The sequence below is a fragment of the Pongo abelii genome, chromosome 13, assembly GCF_028885655.2.
Source record: "Pongo abelii isolate AG06213 chromosome 13, NHGRI_mPonAbe1-v2.0_pri, whole genome shotgun sequence".
NCBI lineage: Eukaryota > Metazoa > Chordata > Mammalia > Primates > Hominidae > Pongo > Pongo abelii.
This window is the reverse complement of record NC_071998.2, coordinates 66776397-66799861: the sequence shown is the minus strand read 5'-3', so window position 1 is coordinate 66799861 and position 23465 is coordinate 66776397. Positions and strand designations below refer to the sequence as shown.

The following is a 23465-nucleotide window of genomic DNA, read 5'->3' as shown; positions in this document are numbered from 1 at the left end:
TGTGGTACTGTGAGATAAATACTGCCTGAAGCAGTAGAATCAATAAGAAAACCTTTCGAGGTTGTTTGAATTACTAGGGTGCCATATGCAGTTATGCCTTGCTTACTATTCTCCATCCCAGGTCTGCAGAGTCAGGGTTAGCCTTTGTGATATGGTTTCTTTGAAAGGGCAAAGTGTCTCTGTAAAGAAGGATCAGGTAATCAAGAGCATTTAGACTTTTGCAGATTGCTGCAGGTGGCTCTTCAAGAGCTGCAGGGGGACCAGGAAAGCTGACAAGATAGTTCTTAGTTGGAGGCTTTCAGAAACTCTGCATGCAACACGCACAAACTTCTGGTTTCATTTAAAGGCGTTAATGTTGTGAGGTTTATTATTCTTAGCTGACACAGAATGGATATTAGGCAATCAGACCCTGAATGTAGGTGTGTATGAAGAACAGGGAAAACCAGCTGCTCATGGGGGTGGGAAAGCTGAAAGATGGAAAACGTTTTTGGAAAGATGACACTTAAAACCCAATTGAAAATACTGATCAAGCCAGGCGCGGTGGCTCACGCCTATAATCCCAGCACTTTGGGAGGTTGAGGTGGGTGGATCACCTGAGGTCAGGAGGTCAAGACCACTCTGGCCAACATGGTGAAACCCCTTCTGTACTAAAAATACAAAAATTAGCCAGGTGTGGTGGTGGGCACCTGTAATCCAAGCTACTCTGGAGGCTGAGGTAGGAGAACAGCTTGAACCCAGGAGACAGAGGTTGCCGTGAGCCGAGATTGTGCCATTGCACTCCAGCCTGGGTGACAGAGCCAGACTCAGTAAAAAAAAAAAAAAAAAAAAAAAAAGAAAGAAAGAAAGAAAGAAAATGCTGATCAAAAATAAAGTAAAAAAGAAATGGCTGGTAGCAGTTATGGGTCTGGGATTTTCTTTACTTACAAATAGACCAACTCACAAATATGGCATCTCTTTTTGTCAGTGAATGTTACTTCTGAACCCCAAAGAAATTATCCACTTCTGGACTAGGGAGTGTATTTTAAGAATATATGTTTCTTTTTTTTCTTTTCTTTTTTTTTTTTTGAGATGGAGTCTCACTCTGTCACCCAGGCTGGAGTGCAGTGGCGTGATCTTGGCTCACTGCAAGCTCCGCCTCCCGGGTTTATGCCATTCTCTTGCCTCAGCCTTCTGAGTAGCTGGGACTACAGGTGCCCGCCACCACGCCCGGCTAGTTTTTTTTTATTTTTAGTAGAGACAGGGTTTCACTATGTTAGCCAGGATGTTCTCGATCTCCTGACCTTGTGATCCATCCTCCTTGGCTCCGCAAAGTGCTGAGATTACAGGCATGAGCCACCGCGCCCGGCCATGTTTCTTTTTTTAGAAGGAATCCCTCAGTTTGAGATCTTTCTAAGTTTGTGACCAATGAGAACCAAGTACCCACATGGATGGGGTTAGACATGAGGACAGCTGAAAGACTGGGAATTGGTAAAGGGGGTTTTACTTCTTAGCCTTCAATAAAAATTCATTTCTAAAATGTCATAAATCTCTAAGAGAGGCCTAGGTTTGGGCTGAATTTCATAGAATGATTCTTCAACAGAATCACGATAATATTGACATCAGCTTCCTTGATAGTTAATTCTTTTCTTTTTTTCCCAGGAGGGAAGAATAAAAAAAGCAACAAAATAAATTCATAAAGATAAAATGCTAGCTCTACTTGAGTTCTAGTCTTGGAGGCAAGCAGAAAATCTAATTCCAGATGAACCATTTTTTTAAAAAAAATTTAGACAGCATCTTGCTCTGTCACCCAGGCTGAAGTGCAGTGGTGCGATCTCGGCTCACTGCAATCTTTGCCTCCTGGGCTCAAGAGATCCTCTCACCTCAGCCTTCCGAGTAGCTGGGATTGCAGGCATGCACCACCACGCCCAGCTAATTTTTGTATTTTTAGTAGAGAAGGGATTTTGCCATGTTGCTCAGGCTGGTCTCAGGCTTCTAGACTCAAGCCATCTGTCTTCCTCACCCTCCCAAAGTGCTGGGATTACTTACAGGCATGAGCCACCACGCCTAGTCCCCAGATGAAACTTTTAATATTGGTGTGGACCTGGCATGCGAATCCAGCTCTTTGAGCCTCAGTCTCCTCATCTGTAAAATGGAACTGATAATCCCTACTTGTGAAGTGAGACAATGGACATGAAGTTTCAAGTACAGTAGGCCCATAGTAGGCACTCAATAAAAAGGTAGCCATATTGATTCTCCTGAACTTTCCATCCCCCCTCCTTCTGCTCCCATTGGCTTCCTGAGGACATGCCCTTCCTCTGCAGGCTGCTCTTGCTCTCCCCTCACCCGTGGTGTCCTGGCAGTCACAGCACTCCTGGGCACTGGGGGGATCGGAGGTGTTGCAGCAGTGGAGGCAGCGGCTGTCATCCATGTGCAGCACCAGGTTGGCAGGGCACAAGGTGCAGTTCTTGGCCCCTGGTCCCTTGCATTCCATGCAGCTCTCGTGGCATTTTTCACAGTTAAACTTCTCTCCCTGTTAAGAGCAATCAAGAGGTTCGTTTTGAGTGCAGAGGGATTAACAAGGCACTGGAGTTCCCAGATGGTATTTCATCTTGTCTTCATAAGGAGGGAAGTGTGTGGGGGACGGCAGAAGGGTGGTGTGTTCTGAATCCATTTTAACTGTGTTGGGTGAAAGAACCAACTGTCTGTGATGGGGTGGAATCATGGCTGGGCCCTGCCCTTTGAAATCTGCTAATAACAGTGGGAGAACAGTTGTCTAGAATAGTTTGGGTTAGAAGCTGACAGCTCCTGTGCTCAAGGACAGCTCAGGTCAAGGACTAGTTTTGTCTGGCCCACATTGTTGACTTTCAGTTTAAAATATTTTGCATTCATTTCCCACATCTCAAAAGTGGGATATTTCACATGTAAATTTGTTCCTAATTTCTCTTTAGAAACTAGAAGACCTGTCAACACTGGATTCATCATTCCCACATGGTAATGGCCCCCCTTTCCACTCTTCTATTTGACACAATCCCCAGCACTTGCTATTATGTCACCAGCATGTAGATGATACATCAATTTCCTCTTTCCTTCAAGCATCAAGCTTACACTGTGGTTTTCTTTGACCCATCATTTATGTTAGTGACCTGTTTGGCCTCTGTGGTTACTGGATTATTGTGGTCTGGCCCCAGAATAATAAAGGTTGTGGCTGTGTAGCTCAAGTAGTTAAATCTCTTTGGGAAGGGAGTGGAGAGATGAGAAGAAAGTGGCTTCTCTCCCGACAAGTTGCCTTCTTGACTGGTGCTGGAAACATGGGTTAGGGAAGATGCCTTCCTATTTTACTTCTGTAACTTTGGAAGTATGGTATGACGGAAAAAGAAGAAGGAATGGAAATTGCTTTTGTTGAGCACCTTGGCATGTTTCAGGCACTGACAAGGTGCTTTCTCAGCTGTTATTATCTCTTTGAATCCTGCATCTCACATATTATCTCATCCTTCAGGTTTAATCCCAGCTTTGTTACTTACCACTCATATAATTTTTTTTTTTTTTTGAGACGGGCTTACTTTTTTGCCCACACTGGAGTGCACTGGTGTGATCGGATTCAAGTGATCCTCCTGCTTCGGCCCCACAAATAGCTGGGACTACAGGCATGCGCCACCATGTCCAGCTTTTTTTTTTTTTTTTGTATTTTTTGTAGAGATGGGGTTTCACCATGTTGCCCAGGCTGTAATCTTTAACAAATTGTTTAACCTCTTTGAGCCTCAGTTTCTCTAAACTGTAATGAGGGCTGTTGCCAGATTTTAAAGAGTGCTCATATGTAAATATGTTAGTTTGTGTTAATTTCATCATGGGAAGATTTACTACTTTTCTAAAGTTTGAAAACATAATCAAGAAATTTGTGGTCTTGCCGGGCGCAGTGGCTCACACCTGTAATCCTAGCACTTTGGGAGGCTGAGGTGGGTGGATGGCTTGAGCCCAGGAGTTTGAGACCAGCCTGGGCAACATGGTGAGACCCCATCTCTACTAAAAATACAAAAAATTAGCTGGGCATCGTGGTCAGAGGCATTTGAACCACAGCAACTTCATCTTGAATAGGGGCTGGGTAAAATAAGGCTGAAACTTACTGAGCTACATTCCTAGATGGTTAGGCATTCTAAGTTACAGGATGAGATAGGAAGTTGGCACAAGATACAGATCATAAAGGCCTTGCTGATAAAACAGCTTGCAGTAAAGAGCCAGCCAAAACCCACCTAAACCAAGATGGCAATGAGAGTGACCTCTGATGGTTCTCACTGCTACACTCCCACCAGCGCCATGGCAGTTTACAAATGCCATGGCAACATCAGGAAGTTACCCTATATGGTCTAAAAAGGGAAGCCATGAATAATCCGTCCTTTGTTTAGCATATCATTAAGAAATAACCATAAAGATGGGCAAGCAGCAGCCCTCACAGCTGCTCTGTCTATGCAGTAGCCATTCTTTTATCCCTCTACTTTCTTAATAAACTTGTTTTCACTTTACTCTGTGGATTTGCCCCAAATTCTTTCTTGTGTGAGATCCAAGAACCCTCTTTTGGGGTCTGGACTGGGGACCCCTTTCCGGTAGCATCTTTCTGGTGACCACGGAAGTGACAATAGGGAGGAAACCCCCAACCCAAAGGCTAACTTTCGGTAAGTGGTGTAGACCAGTGACATGGTAGTCCCAGCTATTCAGGAGGCTGAGGTGGGAGGATCACCTGAGCCTAGGAGGTCAAAGCTGCAATGAGCTGTAATTGCACCACTGCACTCCAGCCTGAGTGACAGAGTGAGACCCTGTCTCAAAGAAAAAAAAAAAAATTCATGGTTTCAGAAAATCCATGGCAAATGAATCTCCTTGGCAAATGAATCTCCTTCCTTCCTCCCTCCCTCCCTCTTTCTCTTTCTTTCTTTTTTCTTTCTTTCTTTCACTCTCTTTCTTTCTTTTCTTTCTTCTCTCTTTCTTTCTCTCTCTCTCTTTCTCTTTTCTTCCTCCCTTCCCTTCCCTTCTCTCTGTCTCCTTTCTCTTTCTTTTCTTTCCTTCCTTCCTTCTTTTCTTTTCTCTCTCCTTCCTTCCTTCCTTCCCTCCCTCCCTCCCTCCCTCCCTCCCTCCTTTCTTTCTTTCTTTCTTTCTTTCACATGGGGGGTTTCCTGGTAGAAACCAGAAATTCTAAAGAGCTGTAACACTGCAAATGAATCCTTCTTAATACACTGTGAAGGGGTAAAGGAAACAAAAGACCAACATTAGCTGTGTGGTTCCCATGTTACTCACACGTTTCTGCTTAGACCAGAGAGAAGTAAGAGAGAAGGTAGTTTGTATTCCGACATGGTATTCTTATGTTGACTGAAACTTCTATGTTGATGAATAACAAATGTAGAATTCATTCCGAGGCCCTCACGACTTAACTTCCCCATTATTTTAGATCTTCTCAGTTCCTTTTGAGTAAAGCTAAGGCTATAGGTGGGTAGCACCATTATTCCATGATGCAATGGTAGAAGATTTTAAAATATTAAACATGCACTATTGCTATAGTAAGAGAATTTTGGGACATTTTGATTGCCCAGAATGACATGCAGGAAGTAAGCTCATGTTTCCCTCTAGAAAGAGCAGAAGGCCCAGGACCCCCAGCCCTCCATACCTCTCCCACTCTGTATTCCCCAACAAGACAATCCGAGGTGCAGATCCCTCCCATGAGGTGGTAACTCCACACACAGGATAAACAATTCAACGCTCCTTTTCCTGAAAGAGAAAACATTCTAAGTTATGAGATTGACCTTAGATTTCAACCTCTGTCTTTGTTCCGGAACACTTAGGAACAAGGAATATGTCAAGTAAATTGAAGCAGAAGGGTGAATTGATTGAGGACACGAAAAAGAAAAAAGTCTCCCACACAAAGTAGAAATTATACAGTTAGTTCAATCTATGTAGACTCTCAGTCTGAAAATTAAGGATTTGGGGATGACAGATCTTTTATTACAGCAAGAGGAAAGATTTTCAGAGAATGAGAAATCATGTAGAAAGTTTATAAAGCCTTTATTCGTTATTCTGCTTATTGTTTAACTAGTGTGGAGGATGTTACCAGGTGTTTGGAGGACTGCAGTACTCAGTGCATAAATCATGAAGAGACAGTTTCTAACTGAGAAACGGCACTAAACTTGGCACTTAAAATGCTAGGGCTAAAAGGACTCAGCAGATCATTTTGTTTGGTGGTTCTTACTTTTGGGGTGGTGATGATGGTGATAAATTTCTTTGAAATTCTCTTGAAAGCTGTAAGTTCTCTTCTCAGAAATTTGACATCTTATTTATTTCTCATTTCAAAAATATTGATAAATGAAAACTAAGGCCCAGACATGTAATGTCACCTATCCAGGGTTACATAGTGATGGTCAATATTCAAATTCAAGTTTGTTGACTCATAATCCATTGATCTGTCTTTCTTTCTTTTTTGTTTTGTTTTGTTTTTTTCAGATGGGGTCTTGCTATGTTGCCCAGGCTGATCTCAAATTCCTAGACTCAAGGGATCCTCTTGCCTCAGCCTCCAAGTAGCTGGGATTATAGATGCATGCAATTGCGCCTTGCTGAGGTGCTCTTTCTACCACACATCTGCCTTAGCTCATGAGCCACCAAATAGAAGACGTCTGAATCTGCAGCCTCTGTTTCCTGTGGAGACAATACTCTTATCTCCTAATTCAGACACCCCAAAAAGGACTGATCCAAACATTTCTTCTATGCAAGTATCAAGGGATAACTTCTGGAAAGTTTGGGGACAGGAGACCTAAATCTAGCTCATTCTGTTAGGAAGTCCTGGACATTTTTGCTGATAATTTTTAAATGGGAGCATAAGATTAATGGGCATAGAATGTGCCTGGTATTGTAAGTTGGAACTTGGTATAGGTCTTCCCATCAGAACAATCCTGTAAAGGGTGGTTTTTGAACTTGAAATAGAACCATGGATCTATCATTTACATTCACATAGTTAAATTGACGTTTCATGGCTGAACTGTGAGCTCAATCATTTATAATGTTTCTGAGGAAAAACAAATTCTGAGCTCCAAACAACAGCTTAGAGAATAAACACCTTTAGTACTGAACTGCTTCTTAGGTTGGAAGCTGCCTGTAGTGATATAAATTCAAAACCAATTTATTTTTATCTTAGCTCTAGCTTCATACAGAATTTCCCACATGTTCTGGAACGTTATTGTGGTCTCTGATGGAAGAATCAATCTTCTCCTATTTCCATTCTTTCTTTTTCCCATTCTACATTTTTCTTTCTTTTTTTTTTGAGACGGAGTCTGGCTCTGTCGCCCAGGCTGGAGTGCAATGGCGCCATCTCGGCTCACTGCAAGCTCCGCCTCCTGGGTTGACGCCATTCTCCTGCCTTAGCCTCCTGAGTAGCTGGGACTACAGGAGCCCGCCACCACGCCCGGCTACTTGTTTTTTTTTAATGTTTTTGGTAGAGACGGGGTTTCACCGTGTTAGCCAGGATGGTCTCGATCTCCTGACCTGGTGATCCACCCGCCTCGGCCTCCCAAAGTGCTGGGATTACAGGCGTGAGCCACCGCGCCCGGCCCATTCTACATTTTTCTAAAATATAGCTTAGATGTCTTACTTCAATTTTTAACATACAAGAGAGTTTTTTTAAATGAAGAAATTTTAACGTGGAATCTAAAACAACTGAACTCATAGAAGTAAAGAGTAGAATGGTGGTTACCAGAGGCTGGGGGCTGGGAGGCTGAGGGGACTGGGGAGATGCTGGTCAAAGGGTATAAAGTTCTAGTTAGACAGGAAGAACATGTTTTTGAGATCTAGTATATCTCATGGTGACTTTAATTAACAATAATGTACTTTCAAAATTGGTAAGAGAGTAAATTTCAGATGTTATTACCACAAAAATGATTAAGTATTTGAAGTGATGGACTTTTTTTTTTTTTTTTTTTTGAGGTGGAATCTTGCTCTGTTTCCCAGGCTATATTGCAATGGTGCAATCATGGCTTGGTGTAATTATGGCTCACTGCAGCCTCGACCTCCTGGGCTCAGGTGATCCTCCTACCTTAGCCTCCTGAGTAGCTGGGATTACAGGCGCATACCCCATACCCAACTAATATATATTCTTTAGTTTTATTTTAGACAGAGTCTTGCTTTGTCACCCAGGCTGGAGTGCAGTGGCGCAATCTCAGCTCACTGCAGGTTCAAGCAATTCTCCTGCCTCAGCCTCTTGAGTAGCTGGGACTACAGGCGTGCACCACCACACTTGCCTACTTTTTTTGTATTTTCAATAGAGATGAGGTTTCACCATGTTGGCTAGGCTGGTCTTGAACACCTAACTTCAAGTGATCTGCCTGCCTTGGCCTCCCAAAGTGCTGGGATTACAGGCATGAGCCACTGCACCTGACCAAATTTTGTTTATTTTTTTGTAGAGATGAGGTCTCATTATGTTGCCTAGGCTGGTCTCAAATTCCTGACCTCAAGTGATCCACCCACCTTGGCCTCCCAAAGTGCTGGGATTACAGGTGTGAGCCACTGTGCCTGGCTTGATGGACATGTTAATTAGCTTGATTTAATTATTCCACATTGTATACATATATCATGACATCCCTTTGTACCCTATAAATATCTATAATTATAATTTGTCAATTTATAATAAAATAAATTAAGAGTAGAAAACACTAAAAGAGGGGGAACAGTCCATAACTAGGTTAGATCACAAAATTCCTACCGTGAGGTTGGTTACATTTTCTTTCTTTTTTTTTTTCTTTTTATTTTTGGAGACGGAGTTTTACTCTTGTTAGTAGAGGTGGGGTTTCACCATGTTGGCCAGGCTTGTCTTGATCTCCTGACCTCAGGTGATCTGCCCGCCTTGGCCTCCCAAAGTGCTGGGATTACAGGCATGAACAACTGCACCTGGCCAAGTTTGGTTACATTTTCTAGAAGACCAACAATAAATTGTCTGAGGCCTAGATCCCAGGCAATACCCAAGGGCACTATATGTCAGCTTTGGGTGACAAATCAGACTTCATTTACATCTCCTACACCAATTTATTGCAAAACTTGCACACTTAGGGTACCCAGAATCTTTAGCAAAAGGCAGTTTGTTAATTTCCAGAAGGCTTTCTATTATTTTAAAGTTTAACACCTTACATCTATCATTGCTTCTAAGGTTCTGCAGGAGCTTTGGGACCTAAAAGACAGGCATTTTGTCATTTCTTTAAAACTCAGAGCAGCTCACCATCTGCTCTCCTTCAGACTGAACCCCATGGGATGAATTCAACAAATGCAGAGCAACTTCTGGGGTCTGTTCATGGGCCGCAGTCTGCACAGAAAGATGCAGCTTGGGAGAGTTAAGAGGCTTTGGTTACTCAGCCTGGGTTTTGATTCCAAACCATTTCATGAGGAGAAGAAACAATAACACAAAATCAAAAAACAAAAATGAAAAAAAAATAGAAAAAACAAAATTTTATGCAGAGGATAAGTAAAAAGTTAGGTGTGTGAAGGCAAGGAATGAGCTAATTACGGAGGTATCAGTTACAGAGAAAGGTACATATTAAGCCTGAGTATGCTATGTTTTCCTGCTCCACCCCTCCTTCCATGCTTTTACATATTTTTCTTTTTTAACATCCTAAAATTATTGGGCAGTCCAAAGTGAACAAAATATGATTTAGTTGGTAATTTCTTATGTAGGTTGCTAAATTTTTTCTGATTCTTTCATGCATCCTCATTTCTTACTATGAGAGCTAATGACTTAAAAAAGAAGGAATTCGTCTTTTTTTCTACCTAGTTTATATCCCATGAGAAAAACCTGTCTCCAGATTTTGTATCTGTATGTTGCAAAACCAGATGATAGCACAACATTTTCCTAACCAGCAAGGGACATATGTGCTGTAGTAAAGAAAGGACTGCTCACTACAAAGAATTATATGAACAAATAACATTAAATAAAAAATTAAAATTAAAAAAATAATGATAGCAGAAAAAATGAGCACCAAAGACAGAAAACTTCAACTGGGCAAGTTCACAGGTTGATGTCAAATACAGGAGGAAGAGGTACAAACACTCAGGACAGCTTCAAGATTTACCCACTAACTCCTAGTCATCCCTTGAATACAATCTCAAGGATACTATGTGGATGAACTTTTGAGACTGGGAATGCCCCAAATCATCCTTAATTCACCCAGGAAATCTCAAACCCAACTAAAGACATGTATAGTATTTCTATACTATAAGGCCACAGTAACCAAAATAGCATGGTACTGGTACAAAGACAGACACATAGACCAATGGAAAAGAATAGAGAACCCAGAAATAATGCCACACACCTACAACCATCTGATTTTTGACAAAGTCGGCAAAAATAAACAATGGGAAAAATAATCTCTGGTCAATAAATGGTGCTGGGATAGCTGGATAGCTATATGCAGAAGAATAAAACTGGATCCCTACCTGTCACCATATAGGTGATAACTCAAGATGGATTAAAGATTTAAATGTAAGACTTTGGCCAGGCATGATGATCCACGCCTGTAATCCCAGCACTTTGGGAGGCCAATGTGGGCTGATCATTTGAGACCAGGAATTTGAGACCAGCCTGGCCAACATGGTGAAACCCTGTCTCTACTAAAAATACAAAAATTAGCCAGGCGTGGTGGTGCACACCTGTAGTCCCAGCTACTCGGGAGGCTGAGACAGGAGAATTGCTTGAACCTGGGAGGCAGAGGTTGCAGTGAGCCGAGGTCACGCCACTGCACTCCAGCCTGGGCAACAAAGTGAGACTCTGTCTCAAAAAACAAACAAAACAGGCTGGGCGCGGTGGCTCACGCCTGTAATCCCAGCACTTTGGGAGGCTGAGGTGGGTGGATCACGAGTTCAGGAGATGGAGACCATCCAGTCTAACATGGTGAAACCCCGTCTCTACTAAAAATATAAAAAAAAAATTAGCCGGGCGTGGCAGCGGGCACCTGTAGTCTCAGCTACTTGGGAGGCTGAGGAAGGAGAATAGCGTGAACCCGGGATGGGGAGCTTGCCGTGAGCCAAGATCGTGCCACTGCACTCCAGCCTGGGTGACAGAGTGAGACTCCATCTCAAAGAACAAACAAACAAACAAAGAATACGAAAATAAGCCAGGGGTGGTAGCATGCACCTCTAGTTTCAGTTACTTGAGAGGCTGAGGCATGAATATCACTTGAACCCGGTAGGCGGAAACTGCAGTGAGCCAAGATTGTGTCACTGCACTTTAGCCTGGGTGACAGAACTTTAGCCTGGGCGACAGAGTGAGACTCTGTTTCAAAAATAAAATAAATAAAATAAAATAAATAAAATAAAATAAAATAAAGTAAAATAAAATAGATGGGAACAATAGACACTGGGGAATACAAGAGCAGGGAGAGAAGGAGTGGGGCAAGGGTTGAAAAACTACTTATTGGGTACTACTCTCACTACTTGGGTGACAGTTATTTATATTCCAAACTTCAGCATCATGCACTATACCTTTGTAACAAACCTGCACATATACCCCCAATTCTAAAATAAAAGTTGAAAAAAATGTATTGTTTTTCAAACTGTGCTTACAATATCATGAATAATTTCTCTAATCCCCACAATCATCTTCAAAGGCTGATGTTGTCCTGTTTTGATTGGTTGATGGTAAGAGACATTAGCTTACCTAATGATGATTGCCTAATGTTAATTAGGACCCAAGTGCCCCCACTGCACTGCGCCGCCAACTGCACAACACTAGTGGGCTGGAATTAGGGTTGTCAGATTTTGCAAATCAAATACAGTATTTTTGGGCAACCCTAGTTGGAATAAAGGTCCCACCCATCCAATAATGATGGTAACAGAGGTAAGTTCAACTTTTAAAAAAACCAAATAGAAAGCCAATATTTACCACCATATGGCCAATGATATCAGCTTTCCACCATTCCTATCCCACCCCCAATTCAGTGTATTTTCTCATCTGTTATCTAATTCCAGTTAGAAGTTTTAAGTGGTAACCATATATGTCTCTGGAATGAAAAAGAGATAACAGATTAATGATTAGTTAATGCAGTTTGTTTGGAAGGCTAATTCTTTCATGGGCTGGAGTCAGTTGTGAATGGGCACAGACTGGGAACCACGATATGGTAGAGTTTTTATGGAGTTGCTTTAGGGGCTTCCTGGGAATGGTGGTGAGGGGAGCATGGAGAGGCATCAGATGGGGTTCTGGGGTGGCTCCTCTGCTCACACCTGAGCAGCTGTGCCTGGATTGGTTTACCTAATAGGATTCAGCCTCAGATTTTGTCTGAGGAAGGTGGCCACTGCTAAAATATCATTTGAAACCATTGCTCTAGATTATTACTGTGGTGTCCAATACAGCAGCCACTAGCCACAGGTAGCCACTGAGCAGTTGAAATATGGCTAGTGCAACTTGAGTTGTGCTGTACATGTAAAATAAACATTGGACTTTCAAAGACAGTACAACACATGTAAAACATCTCAGTAATTTTATGTAGATTACATATTCAAATGATAATATTTTGGATAAATAAAGTGTATGATTGAAATTAATTATACTTGTTTTTTTTTTTAAACATGACTACTAAAAATTTTAAATCACATTTTATTTCTACTGGACAGTGCTGCTACACCACTAAGTACAATTACACAAATTAAATTAGCCTGGTCTGCGGGGACCTTGGCTGTCTTGTTCACAGTTGTAGAACATTGCGCCTTAAGTAAACGGATGAATGAAGACACAGAGTACTAAGGGAACATAGAATGAAGGGTCTGGGGAGGTTTTCTGGAGGAAGTGATGACTCTAATGGATCAGAAAGAGGTAGCCACGCAGAGCAGGCTGGAGGAACTATTCCAGAGAGAAGGAAAGTGGGTGAGGTTGGCTCAGGTTTATAGTAACTAATTATGCCCTGATTAGAGGATAGGAGAAGAGATGGTAAGAGATGAGGCTGAATATGAGAAGAGCTCTGTGTTGAAAGGCCTCATACGCAAACATACTAAATTAAAATTCTATCCTGGCCAGGCCTGGTGGCTCACACCTGCAATCCCAGCACTTTGGGAGGCTGAGGCAGGCAGATCACTTGAGGTCAGGAGTTCAAGATCAGCCTGGCCAACACGGTGAAACCCCATCTCTACTCAAAATACACACACACACACACATTACCCAGGTGTGGTGGTGTGTGCCTGTAATCCCAGTTACTTGGGAGGCTGGTTCAGGATAATCATTTGAACCCAGGAAGCAGAGGTCGCAGTGAGCCAAGATCATGCCACTGCATGCCAGCCTGGGTGACACAGTGAGGCTCTGTCTCAAAAAAAAAAAAAAAATTCTATCCTAAGGTCAGTGGAGACTCGTTTTTTAAGTGGAGATGTATCATTATATTTGTTGTGTAAAGAGATCAGTCTAAGAGCATACGGAAGACTGGTTTATTACAGGGTGACTAATGCTAAAGTTAGGAAGACCAATTAAATAAATAATTGGTAAACAATTCAGACAATGAATGATGAGTCTGAACTAAGGCAGTGACACTAGAATACCAAGAGAGGGGAGATGGAATTAGAAGATATTTAAGGGGTAGATTTGGCAGGATTTGGGGACAAATTGAATGTGGGGATTGAGAGAGGGGGAGGAGCAGAGGGTAATGGCCAGGTTACTGTCTCAGGCAACTGGGTGAATAGTGGGGCCATTTATCCAGATAGGGAGCACAGAATAAGTAGTTTGGGAGTGGGGTGAGGAGTTGGAGGTGTCTGTTGAACATCCAATTAGAGATACTCAGTCAGCAACTGGATGTATGGAACCGGAGCTCAGGAAAACCATTTGGGAAAAGAAGCAGATTTGGAGACACCACGGCATAGGTAATATTGGAAGCCACCTTAAACTTGGAGATGGCTATATTCACATGTACTTGGGAAGAAGTTATTTTAAAATATAATGTCATCAAGATACTTTTCAGGAATTTCAGCTCAGTGGCTAGACAGCAAACGTGCTGATGGTCTTCTCCCAGTGTGGGGGAATACCTGATTTCTCATCTTGTTTTCCCTAATTCTTGGCGTTTCTATATCATCAACATATTGCCTCAAGATGAATCATTTTGGAAGGGGAAAAAAAAAAAAAGAGGATTAGAGGCAGGCTCTAACAGGTTGGCCTTTGCTTATTTCATCCACAAGTCTTAAGTGTCCCTCCTGCCATCCCACCAGGCATTTGGATTAGTAGAGTGAGGCTGGGCAATAATTTAGGGTACAATCCTCTTCCAAGAATCTGATTATCCATTAGTAACACATATGCATTAAAATAATATTTTATAAGCTCGGGTTCTGACATCCCATTTACTTTAAACATAATGAAATTATAGAATAAATGTAAAGAGAGGAAAACAAAATAAAGATAGATGGCCTTACAAAGAAAATGAAATCTCTTTGGAACATAAAGGAAATATAAATGCAAAATGGTAGTCAGGTTCAAGCCATCCACCTTCTCTGCTCCAGGACTAGAAGTAGGCAATGGTGACGGTGAGCTCACCTTTTCTACCAAAATAGGAACTAAAAGTGTTTTACATAAGAGCAGAGCCAAAATCCAGGCTTAGCGCTTAAATCAGGAGTCATGTTGGGACTCTGCCTTCATATATACATCACCTCCTGACAAGATCTCTCCTGAGCTGCTGATTGAATTGCTGATGGCATCTGTGCTGTCATCAATATCACTTCCAGGAATACTGGAACATCTTGTTCTGGACTGAGTTTCAGGTTGAAGACAGGGATAGAGTTAATGGAAAAATTTCTAGACTGTGAGAAGTAAAGATAAGAGAGAGAGGGAGTAAAGAACCAAAACCAAAATATTTCATTTACAATGAGTTTAAGACCAGCATTCCAAAGTATATAGATAAAATGAATGCTAAGAAAGATGACAGGCCAGTGCAGTGGCTCACACCTGTAACCCCATCAATTTGGGTGGCCAAGATGGGAGGATTGCTTGAGCCCAGGAGTTCAAGATCAGCCTGGGCAACATGGCGAGACATCATCTCTATTGATTATAAAATAAAGTTTAAAAAAAGGATGACAAACATAATCAACAATTAGAACATGAATTTATATCAGATAATACTGATTTCATAGAAACATTTGACAAAGTCTTTAAAATTGGTGTGTTTAAGATGCTCATAAATAAATGAAGACATAGTATCCATAAATATGTTAAATTATAAGACACAAACAGAAAGATCTAAAATAAAAATGATGAGAAAAAGAAACAATTAGAAATCTTTTTTTTTTTTTTTTTTTTGAGGCATGGTCTCACTCTGTCACCCAGGCTGGAGTGCAGTGGCACAATCATGGTTCACTGCTGTTTTGACATCCGTTGCTCAAGTGATCTTCCCACCTCAGCCTCCTGAGTAGCTGGGATTACTGTTGTGTGCCACCATGCCTGAATAATTTTTGTATTTTTTTTTTGTAGAAACAGGATTTCACCAAGTTGCCCAGGCTGGTCTTGAACTCCTGGGCTCTAGTGATCCTTCCACCTCAGCCCTCCAAAGTGGTGGGATTACAGGTATTAGCCACTGCACCTGGCCAATTAGAACTCTCAAAAGTAAAAATGTAGTCACTTAAATTGAAAACAAAAAAAATAGATGGGTTGGATTTTAGACTGAATACAGTCTTAAGCAAGTCAGGGAATGAAATGGAGTGCTGAAGAATTAACCTAGTATAACTCACATAGAGTCAAAGAGGTAAAATATAAAAGAGTAGGTAGGATACAAAGGAAAGATCAGTAAACTCTAAATTGCATTTAATAGAAATTCCATAAAAGGAGATTGGAGGGGAGAGTGGAGAAACAATATTTGAAGATTATTTATTAATTTTTTTTGACAGACTCTCTCTGTTGCCAGGCTGGAGTGCAATGGCACAATCTCGGCTCACTGCAACCTCCGCCTCCAGGTTTCAAGTGATTCTCCCACCTCAGCCTCCCAAGTAGTTGAGATTACAGGCACCTGCCACTACACCCGGCTAATTTTAGTATTTTAGTAGAGATGGGGTTTCACCATGTTGGTCAGGCTGGTCTCGAACTCCTGACCTCAGGTGATCCGCCCACCTCAGCCTCCCAAAGTGCTGAGATTACAGGTGTGAGCCACCGCATCTGGCTATTTGAAGATCTTATAGCTGAACATTTTTTCATTTGCAAAAAGACATTAGGAATTTGTTTCCTATACAGTCATTCATTCAGTGAACAAACACTTAATGAAAACTTATGTTTTACACTCCAGAGTAGAAACAAGGGATACACAATGAATGTAGTATAATCCTTGCCTTTGCTTGAGGGGTTCACAATTAGTAGGAGGGATGGACTTGTTTAATTAAAATGTAAAATTTGTATGATAAAGCAGTGTATTACAGAATTAAGAAGGAGGAAGAATACTCCTGGGAGGACTAACAAAAGCTTCATGGAGGAGATGAGATGATACTCAAGCTGAATCTTTAAGTTGAGAGTTCCCTAGAGCGTTGAGTCAATAGAGGCATGAAAGAGCATGGCATATTTTGTGGCTGCTGAGTGGTTCTGGGTAGTTCTAGCTTCTAGAATACATGGAAGACAAGTCCTTAAGACATAAGTTAAGGGGACTGCTGGGAAAATCTTAATCGCCTTTTAAATATAAAAACATTTATTGGCTGGGTGCGGTGGCTCACACCTGTAATCCCAGCACTTTGGGAGGTTGAGGCAGGCAGATCATGAGGTCAGGAATTCGAGACCAGCCTGACCAATATAGTGAAACCCTGCCTCTACTAAAAATACAAAAATTAGCCGGGCGTGGTGGTGCGCGTCTGTAATCCCAGCTACTTAGGAGGCTGAGGCAGGAGAATTGCTTGATCCTGGGAGGCGGAGGTTGCAGTGAGCCAAGATCGCACCACTGCACTCCAGCCTGGGCGACAGAGTGAGACTCCATCTCAAAACAAACAAACAAACAAACAAACAAACAAACAAAAAAAACACTTATTAAAAGTTTATTGAAGTGTAATAAGTAAATGCATAGAATGGAGAGATATACCATTATACCATATTCATAAATATGATAACTCAGGATCATAAAGATGGGGTTTTCTCCAAAATAAATTCAATGCAATGCCCCTCAATATCCAAATACTTTTTAAAAATGAAAGATTTTTAAAAAATGAAACCTGACTGGTTACATATTTATATAAAAGAACTAAAAATAGCCAAGATAATTTTGAAAAGAACAGATATGTATCCTACCAGCTAATAAATTTTTCTAGAAAGTTTTAACAATTAAAATATAGAAGTATTTCTTTCTTAAATATTCAGAAGCATTCATGGTGCTCATATATTTATGGCAAGATGTAGAGAAAAATGAGAAATTTGAATTTTAAGGCAATCACTCTGGCATTAGTATACCAGATGACCTGGTGTGGGGGCAAGATTCAGAGTTGGGGTGACCTGCTGGCTGCTTCAAAAGGTGTGATACTAGATACTGAGAATGGAAGATGAGGGTAGTGAGAATGAAAAAGATCTCATTAGATAACTATTTGGGAAAGAGAACCAACAGATCTTGAAGTTTAGCTTTGTTGGAGGTGGGTGGGTTGGGCAGGCAACAGGGGAAGGAGAAGAGTCAAGGAGAACTTCAAAGTATCAGCCTGGGTTCCTGGGTAGATGGTGAGCCTTAAGGATCTCTGGGATAGACAACTAGGTTTCTGTAAAAGAGGCATGGAGCTTGGGAGAACTTGAGGCAGAAGTCTCAGGGAATAGTGGGAGTAATGAAAATAAACAAATTTCCCCAGACAGACTCATCAGGTAGAGTAGGAAAATGATGAGTGGACGAACAATACTTCCTCAAGGAGATGATGCCTGTCTCTGGGCCTTGAAGGATGGGGGATGGGCAGGAGCAGCCCAGGTTAGAGGGAAGATGTGGAAGTTAAGAGCGAACAGAGGGCGCTGATGCTGGAAAGGATCACACACGAGGTGGGGAAGCAAGAGGAACCTCCCAGGTGGTGACAAGAAAGAAAGGGGCAAAGAAGGAAGAAAACCTTTTCATTTTTCTACGCACACATGCAAAATGACAGGTAGACTCTCACCTTTGCATTGATCACAAGTTGGATGGCATCTCTCACAGGTCTGTGTGCTTTGCTCTACATAGTAATGGTCTGGGCAGGAGCGATGACACTCTCCTTTGGAGCGCAGCAGAAAGAAAAATCTATCGCAAGACAGGCAGTCTGTGGGCCGTGGGCCCTGGCACCCCTTGCAGCTCCTGTTGCACCTCTCACACCGGCCAGTGGAGTTGTCTGCGTAATATCTGAAGCCAAAGGAGAAGAAAAGATGGAATACGAAGCTTTGCTCCTGAATTGGGTGCGGTGGAAAAACATGGTAGTCAGATGTCATTTACAAGCTGAAATATTTAGCCTCTTTACCTCACTCATTAGATTAATTGCTAATAACACTAATGAATCCAATGATTTCCAGTGTTCTTACCTGTAAATTGGGCCAATCCCTCCCCTATTTTTGTAAAAATTAAATTGGGTAACACATATGAAAAGACCTAGTGCTTATCACACCTAGTAGCACCTCCATCGTTGCTAGCTACCATTGCCTTTTTCTACCATGTGCCTCTCCAAATTCATACTTTTAAGTTGTGGTTAGTAGCTGGCATCAGAGAATGGAAGGGTCTTTTTTTTTTTTTTTTTTAAATAGAGATGGGTGTCTCACTATGTTGGCCTGGCCATTCAGAGGTACATTTAAAAGATCCATCCAGGCCGGGTGCATTGGCTCACACCTGTAATTATAGCACTTTGGGAGGCCGAGGTGGGTGGATCACTTGAGGTCAGAAGTTTGAGACCAGCCTGGTCAATATGGTGAAACTCTGTCTCTACTAAAAATACAAAAATTAGCCAGACACGGTAGCATGTGCCTGTAATCTCAGCTACTTGGGAGGCTGAGGCAGGAGAATCGTTTGAACCTGGGAGGTGGAGGTTGCAGTGAGCCGAGATCATGCCACTGCACTCCAGCCTAGGCAATAATGTGAGACTCCGTCTCAAAAAAAGAGATCCATCTGGCCAGGCACAGTGGCTCACACTTGTAATCCCAGCACTTTGGGAGGCCAAGATGAGAGGATGGCTTGAGGCCAGGAGTTCAAGACCAGCCTGGTCAATCAACATGGTGAAACCTCATCTCTACTAAAAGTACAAACAAATAAACAAAAATAGCCAGATGTGGTGTGTAGTCCCAGCTACTTGGGTGGCTGAGTCATGAGAATTGTTTGAACCTAGGAGAGTGAGCTGAGAGCACACCACTGCACTCTAGCCTGGGTGACAGAGTGAGACTGTCATAAATAAAATAAAAGATAACATAAAATAAATAAATGTACCTCTGAATTATTCTTCTAATTTGTCAATTAAAAAACAAATTTTGAAAAGGAGGTGACAAGTGTGATATTGACGTTTACATAATAGATACATAATAGATATAACCTTGTTTGAAAAGATTTTTGGAGGTTAAATATAATAACTATAACCACTATTCATTAAGTTTGTACTAATATGCCTGATAGTATTCCAGGGACTTCATAAACATTATTTCAGCTTATTGAACCTGCAAATGAGACACTAGAGTGTGGTAGTTATTAGCACTTGCCCTCTGGAACAAGACTATAGTTTTAAATCCCAGCCATACCATGTGCAAGCTGTGTGACCTTGGGCCAGTCACTCAACATCTCTGTGCCTCAGCTTTCTCATCTATAAGATGGGGCTAATGTTAGTACCTACAATTAAACATGTGATTACTGAGAAAGGGGTGGGGACCATGATGGGCACATTATAAATAATTAATTTATATTAGTGATAATTATAAATTTTATGATTTATCCTCATAGCAAATCTTATGATTTAGGTATTATTATCCTTATTTTACAGAAGCAAACATTGAGGCTTAGAGAATTTAGACAACTTTCTTAAAGTCAGTTAGTGAAATGAGACAATATGATTTGAGCTTAACTGTTAAACGCTATAACAAAATAGTGCATTAATTGAAGGTAAACAAAGGTTTGCAAGCAAGACAAAAGAGGGTAACGAAATTCTTACTAAGGATGAACTTCTAAAGGTCATCTGATTCATCTCTGTATCTCTAGACATCAGCACCACTAAACCTATCCTAGAAACCTAAAGGTTCATCTTTGTTTTCTCTGGTGCAACACTACAGGTCCCAATAGGCTTTTTTTTAGACTAATTCAGCTCCATGAACTTGCTGAAAACTCACACCATGCCTAGGTTATGCTGAGCCTTGCTCTATTTAGCCACCTGTCACTGATCTGAGTGAGCACACTTGAACCTCAGTGGCCTAGCTTGTGGTAACTTGAGACTGGCTTCACTTTCTGCAGTTATGTGAAGAACAATGACTACTATGTGTTAATCTGTAAGACTGAGGCATCTGAGAGTCAAGGCGATGATGAGCTGAATGGTTGACAAAGCCCACATAAGACTCAAGAAAAGAAACCATCAAGGAAAAGCGAAATCTACACAGAGCAGAGGGAATACACAGGATTAGAGTCAGAAGATCGAACTTTTACTCCTGGCTCTGCCATGTATTAGTAGCTCTGTGACTTTGGGCAAGTCACTTAACCCCTCTGACCTCAGTTCCTTCATCTGTAAAATGGAGAGACTAATAGCAACCTCATAAGATTGTTGTAGAATCAAATCATAATCTAAAGATACATTGTGAGTGGAAATACTTTGTAACTCTTAAGCAGCATACAAAAGTTTTTTTACCTAATGTTTTTATTATAGATTTTCATAAAGATGAAAAGCATCAGTGGAACTGTGGGAAAGAAATGTTATCAATTCCAAATAAGTTTTTAAAATTATCAAGGAGTAATGCTAAAAGAGATAATGAAGAGTTTATTGGATCAGATTAAAAGAGTACAACACCACTGCTTGCTCTGAGGACTCATCTTTTGAGCCTCCCAGCCTTGAAGAGCATAAGCACAAGCAGTAACCTAGGCTTTAAAGAAACTTCTCTGAGTTAAACACCAAAATAATTATGTGGGTTGGGATAGGGTGCAGAGAAGTCTATGCCTACTTTTCCAAGGCAGAGATTTAACATACGAGGCTTATGCCAAGCATGTGGAACACTGATTTTACAAAAGGAAGCATTCTCCTCTTATACCTCATGAATATTCCATTTCTTCTTTATTAGAGATCTATGGCAACCTGTGCCTCCCCACACCAGCCCTGGGGAACTTCACACGCTGTGGAACAATGGTCTTAATTCCATGGTCTGCATTCTACTTAGATCACAGGATGATCAAGCACCCTTTTTGTGCTTGAGAGTATTTACTGACTTGATTTGAGGAAGATGGGATCCAGATCTTTTCAGACACTTACTAGGGTGATGCAGAAGGGCTAAGCCAGGTAGCTTTATCCCTGTTTTGTTTTGTTTGTTTTTTGACAGAGTCTTGTTCTGTTGCCCAGGCTGGAGTGCAGTGGTGAGATCTTGGCTCACTGAAACCTTCACCTCCCAGGTTCAAACAATTCTTATGCCTCAGATTCTCGAGTAGCTGGGATCACAGGTGCCTGCCAACACATCCTGCTAATTTTTATATGGTTAGTAGAGACAGGGTCTCACCATGTTGGCAAGGCTGGTCTTGAACTCCTGGCCTCAAGTGATCTGCCCACCTCAGCCTCTGAAAGTGCTGGAATTACAGGCATGAGCCACCACGTCTGGCCATCCATCTCTGTTCTTGTCTGGCAGGGCCCTTTCTTCCTTGATCTATATGGCTGGTGTTTTTCTTTTTTTCTGAGACACAGTCTTGCTCTGTCACCCAGGCTGGAGTGCAGTGGTGTGATCTTGGCTCACTGCAACCTCAGCCTCCTGGGTTCAAGCAATTCTCCTGCCTCAGCCTCCCAAGTAGCTGGGATGACAGGCATGCGCCACCATGCCTGGCTAGTTGTTTTTGTATTTTTAGTAGAGACGGGGTTTCACCCTGTTGGCCAGGCTGGTCTCGAACTCCTAACCTCATGATCCACCCACCTCGGCCTCCCAAAATGCTGGGATTATAGGCATGAGCCACCCTGCCCGGCCTGGCTGGTGTTTTTCAAGAGCTGCTAATGTGTGGCTCTGTGCTGAGTGTTGTAGAAGCGAATGTAAGACATAAGAGGTGTTTTTCTTCCATGCGTTTATAATTTTCTTGGGAAGAGGCGTATAAAAATAAGAATAAACTCTTAAAGTCAGTGACATGGTTTGGCTCTGTGTCCCACCCAAATCTCATCTTGAATTGTACTCCCATAATTCCCATGTGTTGTGGGAGGGACCCTGTGGGAGATGGTTGGATTGTAGAGGTGGTTTCCCCCATGCTGTTCTTGCGGTAGTGAATAAGTCTTACGAGATCTGATGGTTTGATAAGGAGAAACCCATTTTGCCTGGCTCTCATTCTCTCTCTTTGCCTGCCGCTATCCACATAAGATGTGACTTGCTCCTACTTGCCTTCCGCCATGATTGTGAGGCCTCCTCAACCACATGGAACTGTAAGTCGAATTAAACCTCTTTAGTTGGTAAATTGCCCAGTCTTTGGGTATGTCTTTGTCAGCCGCGTGAAAACAAACACATTATTCTTTCTTTTACTCATCTTGTTTATACATACAAAGTACTCATCATGAAATGTGTTAAAAAAATAAGTGAACGAATGAGATAAATCAAAATGCAAGGCAGCATATAGCACTAAAATGAATGAAACAAGCAGTAACTGCTATAGGACTGAAGAGATGTGTCAATTTGGGTGAAAGCATTTGAGGAAGGTCTAAGGTTACAGCCCTTGATTTGGGTCTGGAAACTCCCAGTGCTCTAGGTTATTGATTGGGTAGAAAGAGTCAGCAACAGGCCTATCATCAATCTTTTACTCTTTACTGGGAATGCCCGGGGGGAGAAAAGGATATGCTGGCAATCAGACCTTCTGATAACACTAACAGTTCTTCCTAGCAGAAAAATAATTGAGTCTTTATCCGTGAAATGCTTTTAGAAGGATACATCAAGTGTGTGTGTCTAGGTTGTTTATGATAACAAAACCTGTAATTTGTGGATTTATAGGGGACATGACAGGTTGGGGAATTAATGGGGAATAAATGGAGATGTTAATGGAACTATTTCCTTTGTAAATCAATGTTCCACACTCACTGCTCTCCTCACATAAGCAGGTTGGGAGAAGGTGAGACCCTGAATTTTAAATCTGAATCAGAACAAGTCCTGAAGCTGAAGAAAAAGAACCTCCATTAATGGTCTTGGGCTTCTCTAAGGAAAGGATGCTTTGCTTCTGCCTTGTGATTGCTGAGACCCTTTGCCAAATTGTTTTAATTTTTAGAAACAAGGTCTTGCTCTGTCACTGAGGCTGGAGTGCAGTGGTGCAATCATAGCTTACTGCAGCCTCCAACTCCCGGGTTCAAGTGATCATCCCCTGACTCAGCTTCCATAGAAGCTGGGAATATAGCCTCATGGCACTATGCCCAGCTAA

General features: G+C 41.8%; 1 protein-coding gene across 1 annotated transcript in view; it reads right to left on the bottom strand.

Annotated features, from left to right (window-relative positions):
* The window catches only part of PCSK5 (proprotein convertase subtilisin/kexin type 5), a 467874-nt gene that overhangs the window by 3352 nt on the left and 441057 nt on the right, over positions 1-23465 (bottom strand). The window contains exons 35-37 of the mRNA XM_063714247.1: positions 18049-18266; positions 5630-5730; positions 2323-2509 (exon numbers count right to left, since the gene is read on the bottom strand). Coding sequence (XP_063570317.1) covers positions 2323-2509; positions 5630-5730; positions 18049-18266 — 506 coding nt within the window. The remainder of the gene's footprint in view (positions 1-2322; positions 2510-5629; positions 5731-18048; positions 18267-23465) is intronic.